This window comes from Nomascus leucogenys, chromosome 18, assembly GCF_006542625.1.
Source record: "Nomascus leucogenys isolate Asia chromosome 18, Asia_NLE_v1, whole genome shotgun sequence".
NCBI classification, from domain to species: Eukaryota; Metazoa; Chordata; class Mammalia; order Primates; family Hylobatidae; genus Nomascus; species Nomascus leucogenys.
The window spans coordinates 81,263,454-81,278,291 of record NC_044398.1 but is presented as its reverse complement, the minus strand read 5'-3'; the positions used below and the strand labels follow the sequence as shown (position 1 = coordinate 81,278,291).

The 14,838-nt window shown below is 34.9% G+C and overlaps 1 protein-coding gene across 5 annotated transcripts in view; it reads right to left on the bottom strand.

Annotated features, from left to right (window-relative positions):
- The window catches only part of TNPO1 (transportin 1), a 99,348-nt gene that overhangs the window by 13,059 nt on the left and 71,451 nt on the right, over positions 1-14,838 (bottom strand). For 2 of the 5 annotated variants that reach the window (XM_030799139.1, XM_003266050.3), the window contains exons 12-22: positions 13,756-13,908; positions 12,630-12,855; positions 11,014-11,185; positions 9,356-9,442; positions 8,037-8,144; positions 7,751-7,909; positions 7,583-7,670; positions 4,743-4,841; positions 4,149-4,244; positions 1,227-1,302; positions 236-335 (exon numbers count right to left, since the gene is read on the bottom strand). In XM_030799139.1, the coding sequence (XP_030654999.1) occupies positions 236-335; positions 1,227-1,302; positions 4,149-4,244; positions 4,743-4,841; positions 7,583-7,670; positions 7,751-7,909; positions 8,037-8,144; positions 9,356-9,442; positions 11,014-11,185; positions 12,630-12,855; positions 13,756-13,908 (1,364 nt within the window). Of the gene's footprint in view, positions 1-235; positions 336-1,083; positions 1,158-1,226; positions 1,303-4,148; positions 4,245-4,742; positions 4,842-7,021; positions 7,671-7,750; positions 7,910-8,036; positions 8,145-9,355; positions 9,443-11,013; positions 11,186-12,629; positions 12,856-13,755; positions 13,909-14,838 lie in introns of those variants that run through there. The other 3 variants (XM_030799140.1, XR_004026819.1, XM_030799141.1) reach the window with 3 other exon arrangements.

Below are 14,838 nucleotides of genomic sequence, written 5' to 3'. Positions count from 1 at the left end.
ATATAACCTTGTTGTCCCAATCTGCTGTTACTATCTCATTTCATGACAAAAAAAATTTAGGAAAAAAAAAAGGCATTACAATTTCAAGATATTAAGAAATATACATTTTAAAGGTTTAACTGTATTTTGATATCTTTGAAAATAGTTAACTTTTTATAATTAAAGTATCAGAATGTTTCTTCCTTTAAAATTTTATTAATTAGACATTAAAAATAAATCTTTGTGAACATCTTACTTGGATTACGCCACTGGGATTCACACTGATCATGGTACAAATTCCACGGAATGCTGAATCCTTTTCCTCATTGTCTCTTATGTTTCTCAGAGAGGTGCACCTATTGAATTACAGAATTGAGTTTAGCATTTAAGTAATAAGCAGATTCAATTACAATACTAATGGACAGTATTTAATGGAATAAGCACCACAGTATAGATAATGATTATATTAAAAGAGTTTTTCGGAAAGCTTTAGTTTTGTTTACTCATACTTCCTGTTTGTTGGGCCCATCTTATCTCAATATAGTAGAAACAGTGAAATCCACATTTTCTTAATAAATTGCATTTATAAAGTAGATAACTAATTTGAATCTCCCATTTAAACTATTAATGAGACTGAGCCAAGAAGAACAAATTACCAAATTAACTTTTAAAATTGTACTCATGACTTGTATTCCATTAAACACTACTAAAATGATTTGAATTGAAAGATTATCAATTGAAAGAAGCAAAACATAGGATATAGTGCCACAATATAAACTATTACTATATAGCTTATGGTGTAGATGTTTAACTTTTACATTAACAAGCAAATAATATTTTTATACATAACAAATTTAAACATGTATTTCTTAATGCAATCCAAGTTTCCAAATTAATTCTAAAAAAGAAACGTAATGCAAAAACCTAAATTTATAGAATTTGCATGCATCTTTATTTTTCTGGTGGATATTTAAATGCTTTTTATGTATAATCAAGCTTTTTAACACAGCAAGCATGTGACAATCTTATCCCATGCATCAATTAGTCGTTAGCCACAACATAAAATAAATATACATGACGATGCTATTGAAAAACCTCACAAACCTGATAGGACAAGATTAGTCACATGGTTGGCAATGATAAAGGATTGTGATTTTTGTAACCAACTGAAAATATATCTAAAAGTGAGATAGAGAAAGAAAGAGTGAAGAAAAATGAATTAAAAAAAAAGATTGAATAATACACACCAGGGTCTTATAAACTGCTGTAGCATGGGGGCCACCTCTTGAGGACAAACGTAACCAAGACGACCAATTGTTATTGCTAAGGTAACGCAATCACGGTTATACACCACCAAACGCCAACCAAGACATGAGCAAATGAGGGGGAAGGAGAAAAAATAAAGAAAAAACAACAAATAACTCAGAAACAGAAACCAACAGAATTTGTGTATGATAATAAACATAAGATTTCACCAGTGCTGTTTATTACCACCCCCTAAAATAAGGGGCAGCAACATATATGGCATACTCTTGGAAAAAGAAAAACAAAAGGAATTAAAAAAATCTAAAGATTGAGAGAACACCAAAAACCATGATGAATTGCTTTTCTCGCTCAATCGAGTGTCAAGGTATCATTCTGTTAATAAGATGAGCAGTTAAATGGACAAATTTAGAGAACCTTCATTCAAAAGCCAGCCAAAATTTCAGAATTTAATAATAAAACCTATAGTTTTTTTGGTGAGGAAATATCAGTAAATATGATTATATTTCTCAAGTATCTCTAACTAATACAGGTGAAAGTGATTTCCATTCCTTGGAAGTTATCTAGAGAATTTAAACCAAATTTTTGGTAGTTTTAAAAATTTTTTCTTTGATTAACATTTGCCAAACCAACCAGTGGAAATTTGTTACCTTACATCAAAATCAACGGTCAGATTTTAAGTCTCATGGTACTCACTGAATGAATGGATTAGAATATTGCTATGCTACAATGTCAAATCTCATGTTGTCAAACCTCTGATAACTCAGATAACAGTCCACTAACTTTAAGCCATGTTTGAAATAAAATTCTAATAAAGGAAATTTACAGTCCACTGCAATGACATATGATATGTGGACCATAGGAAAAAATATTGTTTCTGCTATTAAAGGTATAGCACAAAATAGATAATACATTATACTAATTACACACTGTTTTTTTTTTTACAATTTTGAAGTGGGCAAACATATATTCACCATAAAAATTGAGGAAGTCTTTAAACTTACAAAGAGCTAAAACAAATGCAACTCGGAACTGCATTCTGCAATTCAAAGGTACGTACATGTAAATACATTCATACACAACAGGAAAAAATACAAACAGAAAACAAACCATGAAGTGCTTTAATGGTGTTCTCTCAAAAACTTACAGGTTAACCTTTCATAAAAAAAGGGTGGGGGGTAAAGAAAAATGTTTAAGGATTACTTGAAGCAAACTACACAGATAATACTAAAATCCAGCAGATTCATATGAAGCAAGAGAAAGAAAACCTATGTTCAAAAGACACAAAAACTATGCAACATTCTCATTAAACAGGCAAGTATGAACAATCCAATGAAACATGCGATAAAGCAGATGATGGTCCATTGAAAAAGTTCAGTGCAGGATATACTAATCGGAAAAAGCAAATTAACGGCAGACTAAGGAATTGGCTTTATGAAATATTGAGATAATGGTAATTAAAAGCTGCTAAAATCTAGATATTAGCCATTGACAATGATTTTAATAACTAAAAAAACCCGCTTTTTTGGGTAAGAAATAAAGAAAACAATACTTTATGCAGCCACTTGTGATAAGAGGTAATCTAATGAATCCCAAGTGTGTTTCTCAATAATATCAATTTAATCCATCAACTTTAGGGCATTATGACTTGTTTATTTATGTAGGATATAATCATATTTAAAATATAATCTTATAAATAAAGCCAATTTGTTAAACTATGTAACAAATTCACCAGCTGATATCCCACAAGAAACTTTCATATACATTACACTCAACATTTATTTGCAGTTAAGCATTCACATTTAAAAATAAATAGAAGTTTCTTTAGGTTCAACAATAATTTTATAATGGCAAGTGTTTCAAATCTGAATGTCATGTATAGGTACTGCATTCTGAAAAGATAAAATCCTAACAAGATTTCATAACCCATCCTATACATAGATTTTTGTACTTTTCAGCAAGAAAATCTAATTCACTTTGTGAAATAAACAGTACCCATACAGCCAAACAGCCAGATAACTGCTTCATAATTAAAAGATTTCCTTCCATACCAATAAACATTATCAATTTTAATAGCATTAGAATAAAATGAACTTTCTATAATTTAAAAATACCAAATAAAAATGCCTTTGAAAAGTAACTTTCTTATTTGGAAAACCTTATTTTAATCTTTGTCTAGTATTTTGGTAGAATACTCATTGAATTATAAATAAATTATGGGAATCATCTTAGCATGTAAAGAAAGGAATGTGCCTGAATGAAAACAAAACTTCTCTTTCTGGATTGTTAGCAGCAATCAGGGAGGGTAGAAAGAAAAGGACCGAATCCACCCACAAATGTGTTCTATAGTATGGAAGGTACTCTTTAATATAAACATGCTCTCTATAAATGCAAAAGAGAAACAAGCTTCCTAAAAAAAAAAAAATAAAAATAAAAAAATAAATAAATTAAAAAAAAATCCCATAACATACTGCCTAAAGTCCTAATTCGAATAAAATTATATGATGAAATACAAACTACAAATGCCACTGTTAACCAATTTGCCACTGAATCTTTTTGACCACATTTGGACAGATTAAAAAAAAAAAATTACTTCCCAGCTCCCAGTTACTCTCTGAATTAATTCAAAAGCAAAATTCAGATGGTTCAATAGTTATCTTTGCTGGGATCCATTTTAGGAAGTATTAAAACACTGGAATAGGGGAAAAAAGTGTTTTTCTGGTTATACCACTGAATATATAACCACTGAAAACTGGTTATAGAATGTAGCTGAAACATCCAAAATAGCAATTAAATATAAAATATGCTAAATTTTAAAAGCTAGTTTTGCTTTGGTTTCTCTACGCATATTAAAATTAAAAGGCAACAAATTTTCTCTTCACTGAAACAGTTCAGTCATATGGTACCTGTATTCTCTAACAACGTCTTTGGTGTGTTGGGTCTGTTAATGATTTCTACAAGCTGGTGCAACACCATAGGAATATAAGGCTGCATCTCTATACCTAGAGTTCATCCCAAAAAGAAAAAACAAAAAAGAAAAAATTGAACGTTAAAATACCAATGTGAAATATTTTGCTTCCTGTATTAACTCTGACATGTCATATAAATATAGAAATACAAATAATTAAAATTAAAGCAATTACAAAAATATCAAGGCACCTAAAAATTTATATTTTATTTATTTATTTTGAGACGAAGTTTCGCTCCGTTGCCAGGATGGAGTGCAGTGGTGCAATCTCAGTTCACTGAAACCTCTGCCTCCCAGGTTCAAACGATTCTCCTGACTCAGCCTCCCAAATAGTTGGGATTATAGGCACCCACTACCACGCCAGCTAATTTTTGTATTTTTAGTAGAGACGGGGTTTCACCATGTTAACCAGGCTGGTCTCAAACTCCTGACCTCAGGTGATCTGCCCGCCTCATCCTCCCAAAGTGCTGGGATTACAGGCGTGAGCCACCGTGCCAGGCCTTATGCTTTTAAATAGGGAAAAACATCTTACCCATTTGAATGGAGATTTCTCCAATTGCCCATGTGGCATTGTTGCAGACTGAAATGAATTCTGGATTTAGGTTGGTTCCCAATATTGGCATGAAATCAGCTAGAAAAAAAATTTAAACTATGTAGTAAAGTTTTCAATAGCAGTATATTGTACTTTAAAGGAATTCTACTAAGTGGAAACAGAAATCTAAGCAAGAAATAAGTTTCACCATTAAAAAAACTATTGCAACATCAATTTTAAAATTGGTGGAAATAAACTAGGCAACTGTATTTAAAAAATATTTTTTAAAGGGCTTGGTAATGTTTACCTTAAGAAACTGAAGAAAGCAGTATCTGGCCAATGAACTTTCAAATAATGTGGAACAGGAAATATAAGTTTGGGTATATTTTACATACCACTAAAAAGAGTTGGTCAGAGTAATCTCTTGTAATTAGACTAAAAAAAAAAAATCAATGATTTTGGCTTTTAAAGCAACTTTCACTCTTGTGCTCTGATTGTGGTCTCTGAATATCATTCGCCACTAAAAAAAAATAAGGACTCTCAGAAAATGTCACATTACAGGCAAAGGCAGGAAATGTGCAAAATAAGTGGACTATTTTGTCATAATGAAAGGACTCGGGAGCCAACTTAAGTTCTCACTGCAAGCAGTACAACAGCTTGAACATCATGAAGTCACACTAGCACTAAAAAAAATCAAAAACTAAACTCTGAAACATCAAAGATACCTTTGGAGGATGCTAGGAATCAATTCATTATTTTGAAAATTGGTAAATAAAAAGAATCAAGTATTTATCTTGCCTCTGCTATATGATTTTACCTCAGGATAGTTAATTTATTGATATGGGAAATGTCTCTCTATATAAGTACCTTCATTATTAATGAAGAATTAGAATATCATAATTTTTTAAACTCCTAATAAATCAGGAGATGTAAGCCAGGGTTTCTTGATCTCAGCAATATTGACAGTTTGGGCCAGATCATTTTTTTGTTGGGGGGAGGGGGAGCTGTCTCCTGTATTATAAGATGTTTAGCAACATCCTTTGCTTCTACCCACTAGACATCAATAGCACCTCTCCAGCGTTAAACAAAATGTCTCCAGACATTGGCAAATGTTCCCCAAATGGCAAAATTGCCCCTAGTTGAGAATCACTAATTGAGACAATCATCAAGATTGGTAACATTAAAAAAAAAAAAAGGAGGGACAACTAGACACTATGTACACTAAGTACACAATACCATCTATAAAGTCTTAAAAACAAAACAACGTAAATCTCATTGAACCTCAGTCTCTGTATCAAAACAATTTACAATAAATACAACGGACAGAGGAACATGTTAAAGACAACAGAAAGACGCAATCAGTAAAATCCACAGTAAGGGAAACTCTTTAGAATAAAAAACATGGTTTCTTTAACAAAAAACAATTGTAAGAAGAGATAGTATAGTATGTACTAAAATATTAAGACTTCAAATGCTGTGTTTGAGATTTGCTCCAAAATATCTGAGATCTATGTGTCTCACCATTGACAACAGTATATAGGAAACATGACTGGACAGTTGAAGCTGGGTGATAGGGGGTTTGTTACATTTTTTCTACTTTTATACGTCTTAAACACTTTATAATAAAAAAATTAATCCTTTCATATAAGTTTCAACTAAAAAACTAAATTAGATGGTAAATATGAGAATGATAAGCTTCCCATAAGAATTCATTACACTGTTAGGTTTAAACTTGATGGTTCTTAATATATCATAATTAATGTTAATTATGTTAGTTTTTTGAGAAATGGTTATTATCCAAAAGCACAATTACATCAGATGATAAAACATTCAATTAGTATTTTAAATTAAGGTTTAAATGAAGTATTAAAACAATTTTTTTTCTTTTTTTTTTTTTGAGACGGAGTCTCGCTCTGTTGCCCAGGCTGGAGTGTAGTGGTACAATATCAGCTCACTGCAGACTCTGCCTCCCGGGTTCAAGTGATTCTCCTGCCTCAGTTTCCCAAGTAGCTGGAACTACAGGCACATGCCACCACGCCTGGCTAAGTTTTTGTATTTTTAGTAGAAGCAGGGTTTCACCGTGTTAGCCAGGATGGTCTTGATCTCCTGACTTCGTGACCTGCCCGCTTTGGCCTTCCAAAGTGCTGGCATTACAGGTGTGAGCCACCGTGCCTGGCCGTATTAAAATAATTGTTACCCAACATGCTGAGATACAGAAAAGGGGGAAAAAAAATCCCATAACTCATTTATAACCCATAGGTTTGAGAACAATTCAGGGTACAACATTCAAGGAATTCCTTATCATTGTCACAAAAGGCCAAGACAAATGCTATGCTAGTCTCCAACCTCACACTCCTGGCCTCCCAAAGTGCTGGGATTACAGGTGTGAGCCCCCAGACACAGTCTCAGTTAAAGTGACATTTGTTGGAAGTTTTCTGCAATATGTGAAAAAGTATGCTGGTTTGCTAGAGAAGAAAATCTGGTATTACTATTTCTGTGTACCTCTACCAAAAAGGTGGCTGCTCAAAAAAGGATCTATTAACTAGTCCATGGTACCAAGGCTTCCCTGGTGGGCATGTCCTTTACTCTGAAGTATTATTACTAAGCTTTCCTCCAGTCACAGGAGTACCTAAAAAGCTGAGATGATGGCAAGCTCAAGGAAATATTAGGGGTTCCTGCCATCTTGCCTGCTTCAATCACAGCAAGTTTACTTTAACCAATAAAGTATACATTTATAAATGTTGGGATTCCATGCAATTTCAGTTTAATAATAAAAAAACAAAGCTGGTGTAAAAATAACTTTAAAAAACCATATTCATAGCAGTAGAAAATATTCATACCTATACAAGGCTTAACATGCTGAAAGCAAGCTTTTGTGAGGTCACCTAACAGGGCAAAAGAACTCTGTCGAACTTCTGGCATTTTATCCTACAAGAAATAAGAAGAAATTAACCCCAATGTGACACAGAGAAACAGGCTTCAATTCATTTTCACCTTTCAAGTCTCACCTGCATGCACTGATACATTAGTGTTAGGATGTTACTTCGGGCTACCAGCTGTTCAATGTTGCCTCCAAGTCCTTCAGCCAGGCCACTCAGTAAATCAAGAGCCACTATCATAAAATCTTTATCTGGAGCTTCATATTGATCTGGTTGGGCATTGTTTAGCTGAAATTAGACACAATGTTTTTTGTAAGTTTGTTTTTAATTAACTACTTAAAAAGGTTGTATACATTATGCCTATCTTTAGAAAAATGTCCACCATGTCAAGGGGAAGACATTTTAAAAATATTACCATGGCTTGTGCAAGAGTCTTCTGTACTAGGTTTACACAACGCTGATACACAGGTTCACAGTATGGAAGGAAGCCAGACTGCAGTGCTGTGGCAACTGAAGATAGGCACTAGGAAGAATAGAGTACACATGCTAAATTTTCTAGGTATACTGAAGATTATGATGAATGCTTGAAACTGCGCTCAACAGGATCCTGGTCATTTATGAGCTTGCTCTACTAGTTTCTACAGTAGCAGGTTTGTTTGTCCCCACCCCCCGCCCGCCAAACCTCTCTTTTGGAGGCCATTCATTGCTGTTAGTTTGCCAGCCAATCAGGTCAGGTTTACTCACAGGAAGCGTTTCTACAAGAAACATTATCTTTTAAGGACAGATTGAGTATTTTGTGTTCATATTTTCCCCTCAAATTGAAGAGACTCATTTCATGCTCCCATCATGGTCAATGTTGTGAATGGACTTTACTGGGCACATTCTGAGATCCCGCCGGAAAGTAATATATATACAGTTGGCCCTCTGTATCTATGGATTCAACCAATCTTGAATCAAAAGTATTTAAACAATTAAAATGATTTAAAGTATATTGGGAGGAGGTGCATAGGCCATATGCAAATACCACACCATTTTATATAAGGGACTTGAGCATCGCTGGATTTTTGTATCCAAGGGGAGTCCTGGAAACAATCCTTGCAGATACTGAGGGACGACTGCATACAAAAAATGAACCATAATGATTCTTCTTGTTTTGTTGGGCCCAGAATTAGTCATTGCTCTTAGTCATAGAAAATTTAACTTCTTTGGCTAAGGACAATCCACGGTAGAAGATGGTGAACCTTGAAGTAACAGGGAGCAAGAATGAAAAGGCCTGAACTGGTTCTATTGATGTCAATTCAACTAAGTTTAAGTGACTACATTTCACAGTGTGTTCGGTTACTAGAACATCATATAAAAGTTTGCAATGGAAGGGGTGTAAAAAAAAAAAAAAAAAGTAGTAAGTACACATGGAAACATTTTCAAATTCGAAAATAAGTACCTCCTTGCACCAAATCCCACTACTCCACATCTATGTATGAGTGAAAAGATACATATATACCCCGGTATATATATCCTCCTAGTATGTTATCTACTCTATATAGAGAGTAGATAACATAAGAGAACTTAAAACTCTAATTTATTATCAATTTAGTAAAGCAGGTTAGAGAACAACATGTATAATTTCCTTTGTCTACTTCAGAATATAAATTTATTAATACTTATCATATATACCCATTTTGGATTTGAACATGTGTTTTTGGCAACAGATTAAATATTACTAGCCCTGCATACCTCAAGTAAAGGGAAGAGATCTTTATCTTCATCCTTTAACATGTTCCATTTCTGGATCAGTGGAGGCATTAGCATCTGAATATATTCCTATTTACAATGATGAAAAACATACAAAGTTCCACTATCACATGTCAACAAGACCATTTTGAGTCTTTGAAAATTAAAATTCATTTTGAGGAATTGTGTAAAATCATTACAAAAGGCATTTTAAGAGTCATTCTTCACTCTGCACAGTCCCTTTTAAAGTTTTCCTTTCTTTTGCCTACCTTTATACTTACATGCCCATGTTCTACTTTTAGATCTAGAACTAGCGATCTACTGATCTTTTATCCTTGTCGAAAAAAAAGTCTATCAATAAACACACAGCTAATCAAAATCTATTACTTAAAAAAATCACAATCAAGGAAGATCTAAGTTTTTCTCTTTAAGTTACAGAATATTTTTAGTTCTGGGGCTGGGCATGGTGGCTCACACCTGTAATTCCAGCACTTTGGGAGGCTGAGGCAGGCAGATCACTTGAACCCAGGAGTTTGGGCCAGCCTGGGCAACATGGCAAAACTCTATCTCTACGAAAAGTTGGCCAGGAATGGTGGTACACGCCTGTGGTCTCAGCTACAGGGGAGGCTGAAATGAGAGGATCACTTGAGCCCAGGAGGTGGAGGTTGCAATGAGCTGTGATCACACCACTGCACTCTAGCCTAGGTGACAGAGTGAGACCTTGTCACACACACACACACACACACACACACAATTCTTTTCAGTTATGGAACTGTAACGTGTAATATGGTTGTTACTATATAGTACATTTTTAAATCAACAGGTAAACTTATATAGATGCATTTGTAGAAAAACAGACTTAAAATCATTTAAGTGTCAAACTAAAGAATGATCCATAAAACGACTAAACATAGTGATCATGTAAACAGGGGCACAGATTCTAAAGACATTCAGAAAACAAACCCCCACAAAAACCAAACCAACCAACCAACAGCAAAGCAAACCTATGACCTGCCCTGTACCAAATCTTAAGTGTAACCTAAAAATAAAACAATTTCTTAAGACTTTGGATATAGCAATCATATAGAAGTCTACTCATTCAGCAGGGTATGTGGAGCTATATTAAAATTCTACTATCACTTAAATCCTCATTAGGCAAATCCATCCTCCTCTTCTACTAACACTACTGGAAACAAGGCACTTTTGCATTATTATTTAGCATTTTTAAACCTACTACCCCAATTTCTAATTGTTTTATACAGTATACTCCTCATACTTGCTGAGAAAACAAAGATGTCTAGATATGGTACTTTAAAGCTATAGTGTTTATGAAACGGTAGATTCAAAAACATTAGGAATTAAGTAAAAGCAGATATCCAGATTATAAAAACTTTTTTACCCCTTTGCTTTAGTCATTCTAAAAAGTATCCGAGCATTCATGTGAAATGCTGCTGTAGTTTCCACACCAAGTATATACTTACCTTAAGAATACCATATGAAAGGGGATATACTTGCTGCCTTTGTAAGATCTATACTCTTAAAGTAGCTAACGCTAACTATTCACATCTCCCAAAACATCTTAATTTCCAAATATATGCTAATCTATTGATTGTAACTATGCTACACATTATTTTCCGTAATAGTTCTTAACAGATACTTACTGGTTTGTTTAAATGATGTCCTACTGAATCTGCTAATGTTCCTATGGCATCGTAAAGAATGAGCAGGTTCTTATGCTGGTATTTACTAAATGCAAAGACCAGGGTATCAAGTATATAAGCAAGGTAAGGAACAAGTTCTGTACAAGCCTCCTCTTCTAGGGTAGCAAAGGCACTGTTTAAAAAAAAAAAAAGAATACTTATTGACTGTAAGATATATCTAACTCTTAATTTCTAAAATGTTTATGTTCTGTTTTACCCAATCAGGAATTTCCTAAAATGGTCTAAGCCATCTGTTAATGAAAGCCCTGGTCATCAGCACTGTGAATTATTTACCGATTTCTTCTATAGCACTTGCCATAAATGTTAATTATGTTGTTGCTTTGTATTTCCTACTAACCTGTAAGTCTCAAGATGGCAGGGACTTTATGTAAACTCAGCATTTAGTATATGCTTAACAATTAATAGCTAAAAAAAACCCAGGTACTGAATGAATAAATTATAGGATCTCAAACATAATCTATATCCTCCCTCCCTTAATATCTTCCAGATATGACTGCCTCAGATGGATTAAGGTCAAACTCAAATTTACTTTCCCTGCCAGGCGCGGTGGCTCACGCCTGCAATCCCAGCACTTTGGGAGGCCAAGATGGGTGGATCACTTTAGGTCAGGAGTTCGAGACCAGCCTGGCCAACATGGCGAAACCCCATCTCTACTAAAAATACAAAAATTAGCTGGGCATGGTGTCGCACACCTGTAGTCCCAGCTACTCAGGAGGCAAAGGCAGGAGAATCGCTTGAACCCGAGGCGGAGGTTACAGTAAGCCAAGATCGCACCACTGCACTCCAGCCTGGGCGACACAGCAAGACTCCATCTAAAGAAAATAAAATAAAATTTTACTTTTTTTGTTAAACAGTTATTTTTTCCTACTATCAAGGTCAATGGTAAAAGCAAACCTACTCGAAAAAGTAAGAACTATAAACATAAGCAGAAGGCCCTTTTAAAATATAAAGGTATGTTGCAGGAAACTGGAATATCTGTAGTAATAAAAGCAACTGCTGGCTTGATATAAAAAGACAGCCTCCAAACCAACCAATAGAATGGCTACTAGAGCAGAACTATTAAGCACTCAAAGACCTGTAACTGGGACTTTCTGAGTTACAGTGGTTGACCTAGTCTGAGGATGTCAATCTGCTCAAACTTTGTTATTCCTTCAAGAGCAGGAGTCCTGCCATCACTACTTCAGATGTCTGAGGGAATTACGGTGTAAGATAATTCTGTTATAATAACCACTGAGTAGGAAAAATGAGCCAAAGAAGAAACAGCTAAGATCGATGTTGTCACATTTAGATCTACAAAATCATCAGGTAAAACCTACGTAACAAAATTCTCCCGGCCAAACAAAACGTATAAAATATGCTAATATGCAAACCCAAAAGCTACAGATCCTGCAAAAAACTTCACCAAGAAGAAAAAAGAAAACTAAGCTTTCTGATATAACTGGAAAATTTTCAGTTACGAAACACTTCATTAAAGATTTAACACCAACACTCCATCAGAAGGTTGAAAATTAGTTTTTCACTCCCACAAAGAACACTGTGTTATGAATCTGTCCCACCTGCAGGCAGCTTCTTGTACTCTCTTGTTGCTATCCAGGATGCGCTTTAGCAATTCTGTCATTAATGGCTTCAGGTACGTGTCTGGTGGCTGGCTGACTACCCAGTGTGCATAGCGGCTAAGAGTCCAGCAGGTTATGGAACGCACAAGAGCCTTTTTATCAGAGAGGCACTGAATAAGGTGAGGAATAAGCTCAGGCAAGTATGGAATCATGCCCTGCATGCAACCTAGAAAAAAAATAAATCAAAATGCTAAAATTTAGTTAACATTATTTTGGTTATGAAAATAAAACATGTATCTATGAAAAAATTCAGAATATTTCTACCGCTATAAACATACTATAATAACCTATACCAAAATTATTTTTAAAACCCTGAAGTTAGAGCTACCTGCTCCCAAGCATCTTACAGAGTGTTTCAATTTCTTCTAATAGATGTTTATTGCCAGGACAAAACCAATAGTAACCCTTCATAGAGAATGATGAGAGTCTTGCCTTATTGTGTTTCCTATACTTACCTAAAGAATCAAGGATTTTTTTTTTAAAGCAATGGGGATGCTTCAGACATCAGAGCCTTTCATTCTGTTCCCTTAATTTTTTTTTTTTTTATTTTTTATTGAGATGGGGTCTTGCTCTGTCACCCAGGCTGGAGTGTAATGGCACGACTTCAGCTCACTGCAACTGCCACTTCCCAGGTTCAAGCGATTCTCCTGCCTCAGCCTTCCAAGTAGCTGGGACTACAGGCACATGCCACCACGCCCAGCTAATTTTTGTATTTTTAGCAGAGACGTGGTTTCGCCATGTTAACCAGGCTGGTCTTGAATCCACCTCAGGTAATCCACCTACCTAGGCCTCCCAAAGTGCTGAGATTACAGGCGTGAGCCACCATGCCTGGCCTCTGTTACCTTTAATGAAACAAAAACATTTTGCAAAATATCTAGCTGGGGTTGGAAGACAGCCTACGGCTGTTTAATACTAGTTATCTGGTTCAAAATAGCCTAGGCTTAAAGTAGCCTAGCCTTATTAGTACCTAATAGTAGATACTAATTCCTTAAAGTAGCCTAGCCTTATTAGTACCTAATAGTAGTAAGAAGCCAACTTACATAATTCAAACTGGACTTAAGCTTACCTTCAGCAATTGCTCCTAAAACCAAAATGCCTGATTCTTTAACAACCCATTCATGATGAAAAAGCAATTCTTTCAAAAGGGGCAAAATATGTGGCAGCAGTTCATCACGATACACATTTGCAAGAACATCTAGGGCAGCAGCAGAACATTTTCCTAAGGAAATATTTAATTCAAAAATATTACATTAACCTCTTATTACTTATATATTCAAATATTTATTGTATATGTAAAATTTTATTCGTATCTCTAATACAGAGTTTTAAAGTAAGAATTCAATTGAATAGGAGGTAGTCTGTCACGTGAAAACATTTTCTTTTTTTTTTTTTGAGACAGATTCTTGTTCTGTCGCCCAGGCTGGAGCGCAGTGGCGCGATCTCGGCTCACTGCAACCTCCGCCTCCCAGGTTCAAGTGATTCTCCCGCTTTAGCCTCCTGAGTAGCTGGGATTACAACATGATCAGCTGATTTTTGTATTTTTAGGAGAGACGGGGTTTCACCATGTTGGCCAGGATGGTCTCGAACTCCTGACCTCGTGATCCACCCTCCTCAGCCTCCCGAAGTGCTGGGATTACAGGTGTGAGCCACCACGGCCGGCCGAAAACATTTTCTATTAAGATGAATATTTTTTATGACAAGAACTTACTTGGCAAATTAATTGTGAAGACATTGTATTCTGTACATAACTGTCATACTAGAATTGTCTATACAGTAAAAGAAATACTGAGCCACTCAATTCAGTGCTTCTAACATAACCATTCAATATGATACACTCATATTACAATCATGATTACAATCACTGTTACAATCATGCAAAAAACATACATTATTAACTCTACTTAACATTTCCAGCAGTATATCATCTAGAATTAAACAGACAATTACTTAGCTGGACTTTAGACACAAAAATTGGAAGAAAAGTCACTGGCACATGAAACATAACACATGCTAGAAAATACTCTTTACAGACAAAGAATTAACTATGGGACTATAAATCAACCCAGATTTTATTATCATAATAATTTAGACAAGAGCAACAAAACCGAAAAGAACAACAAAAATATCATTTAACTGTTATGGGTAGGAA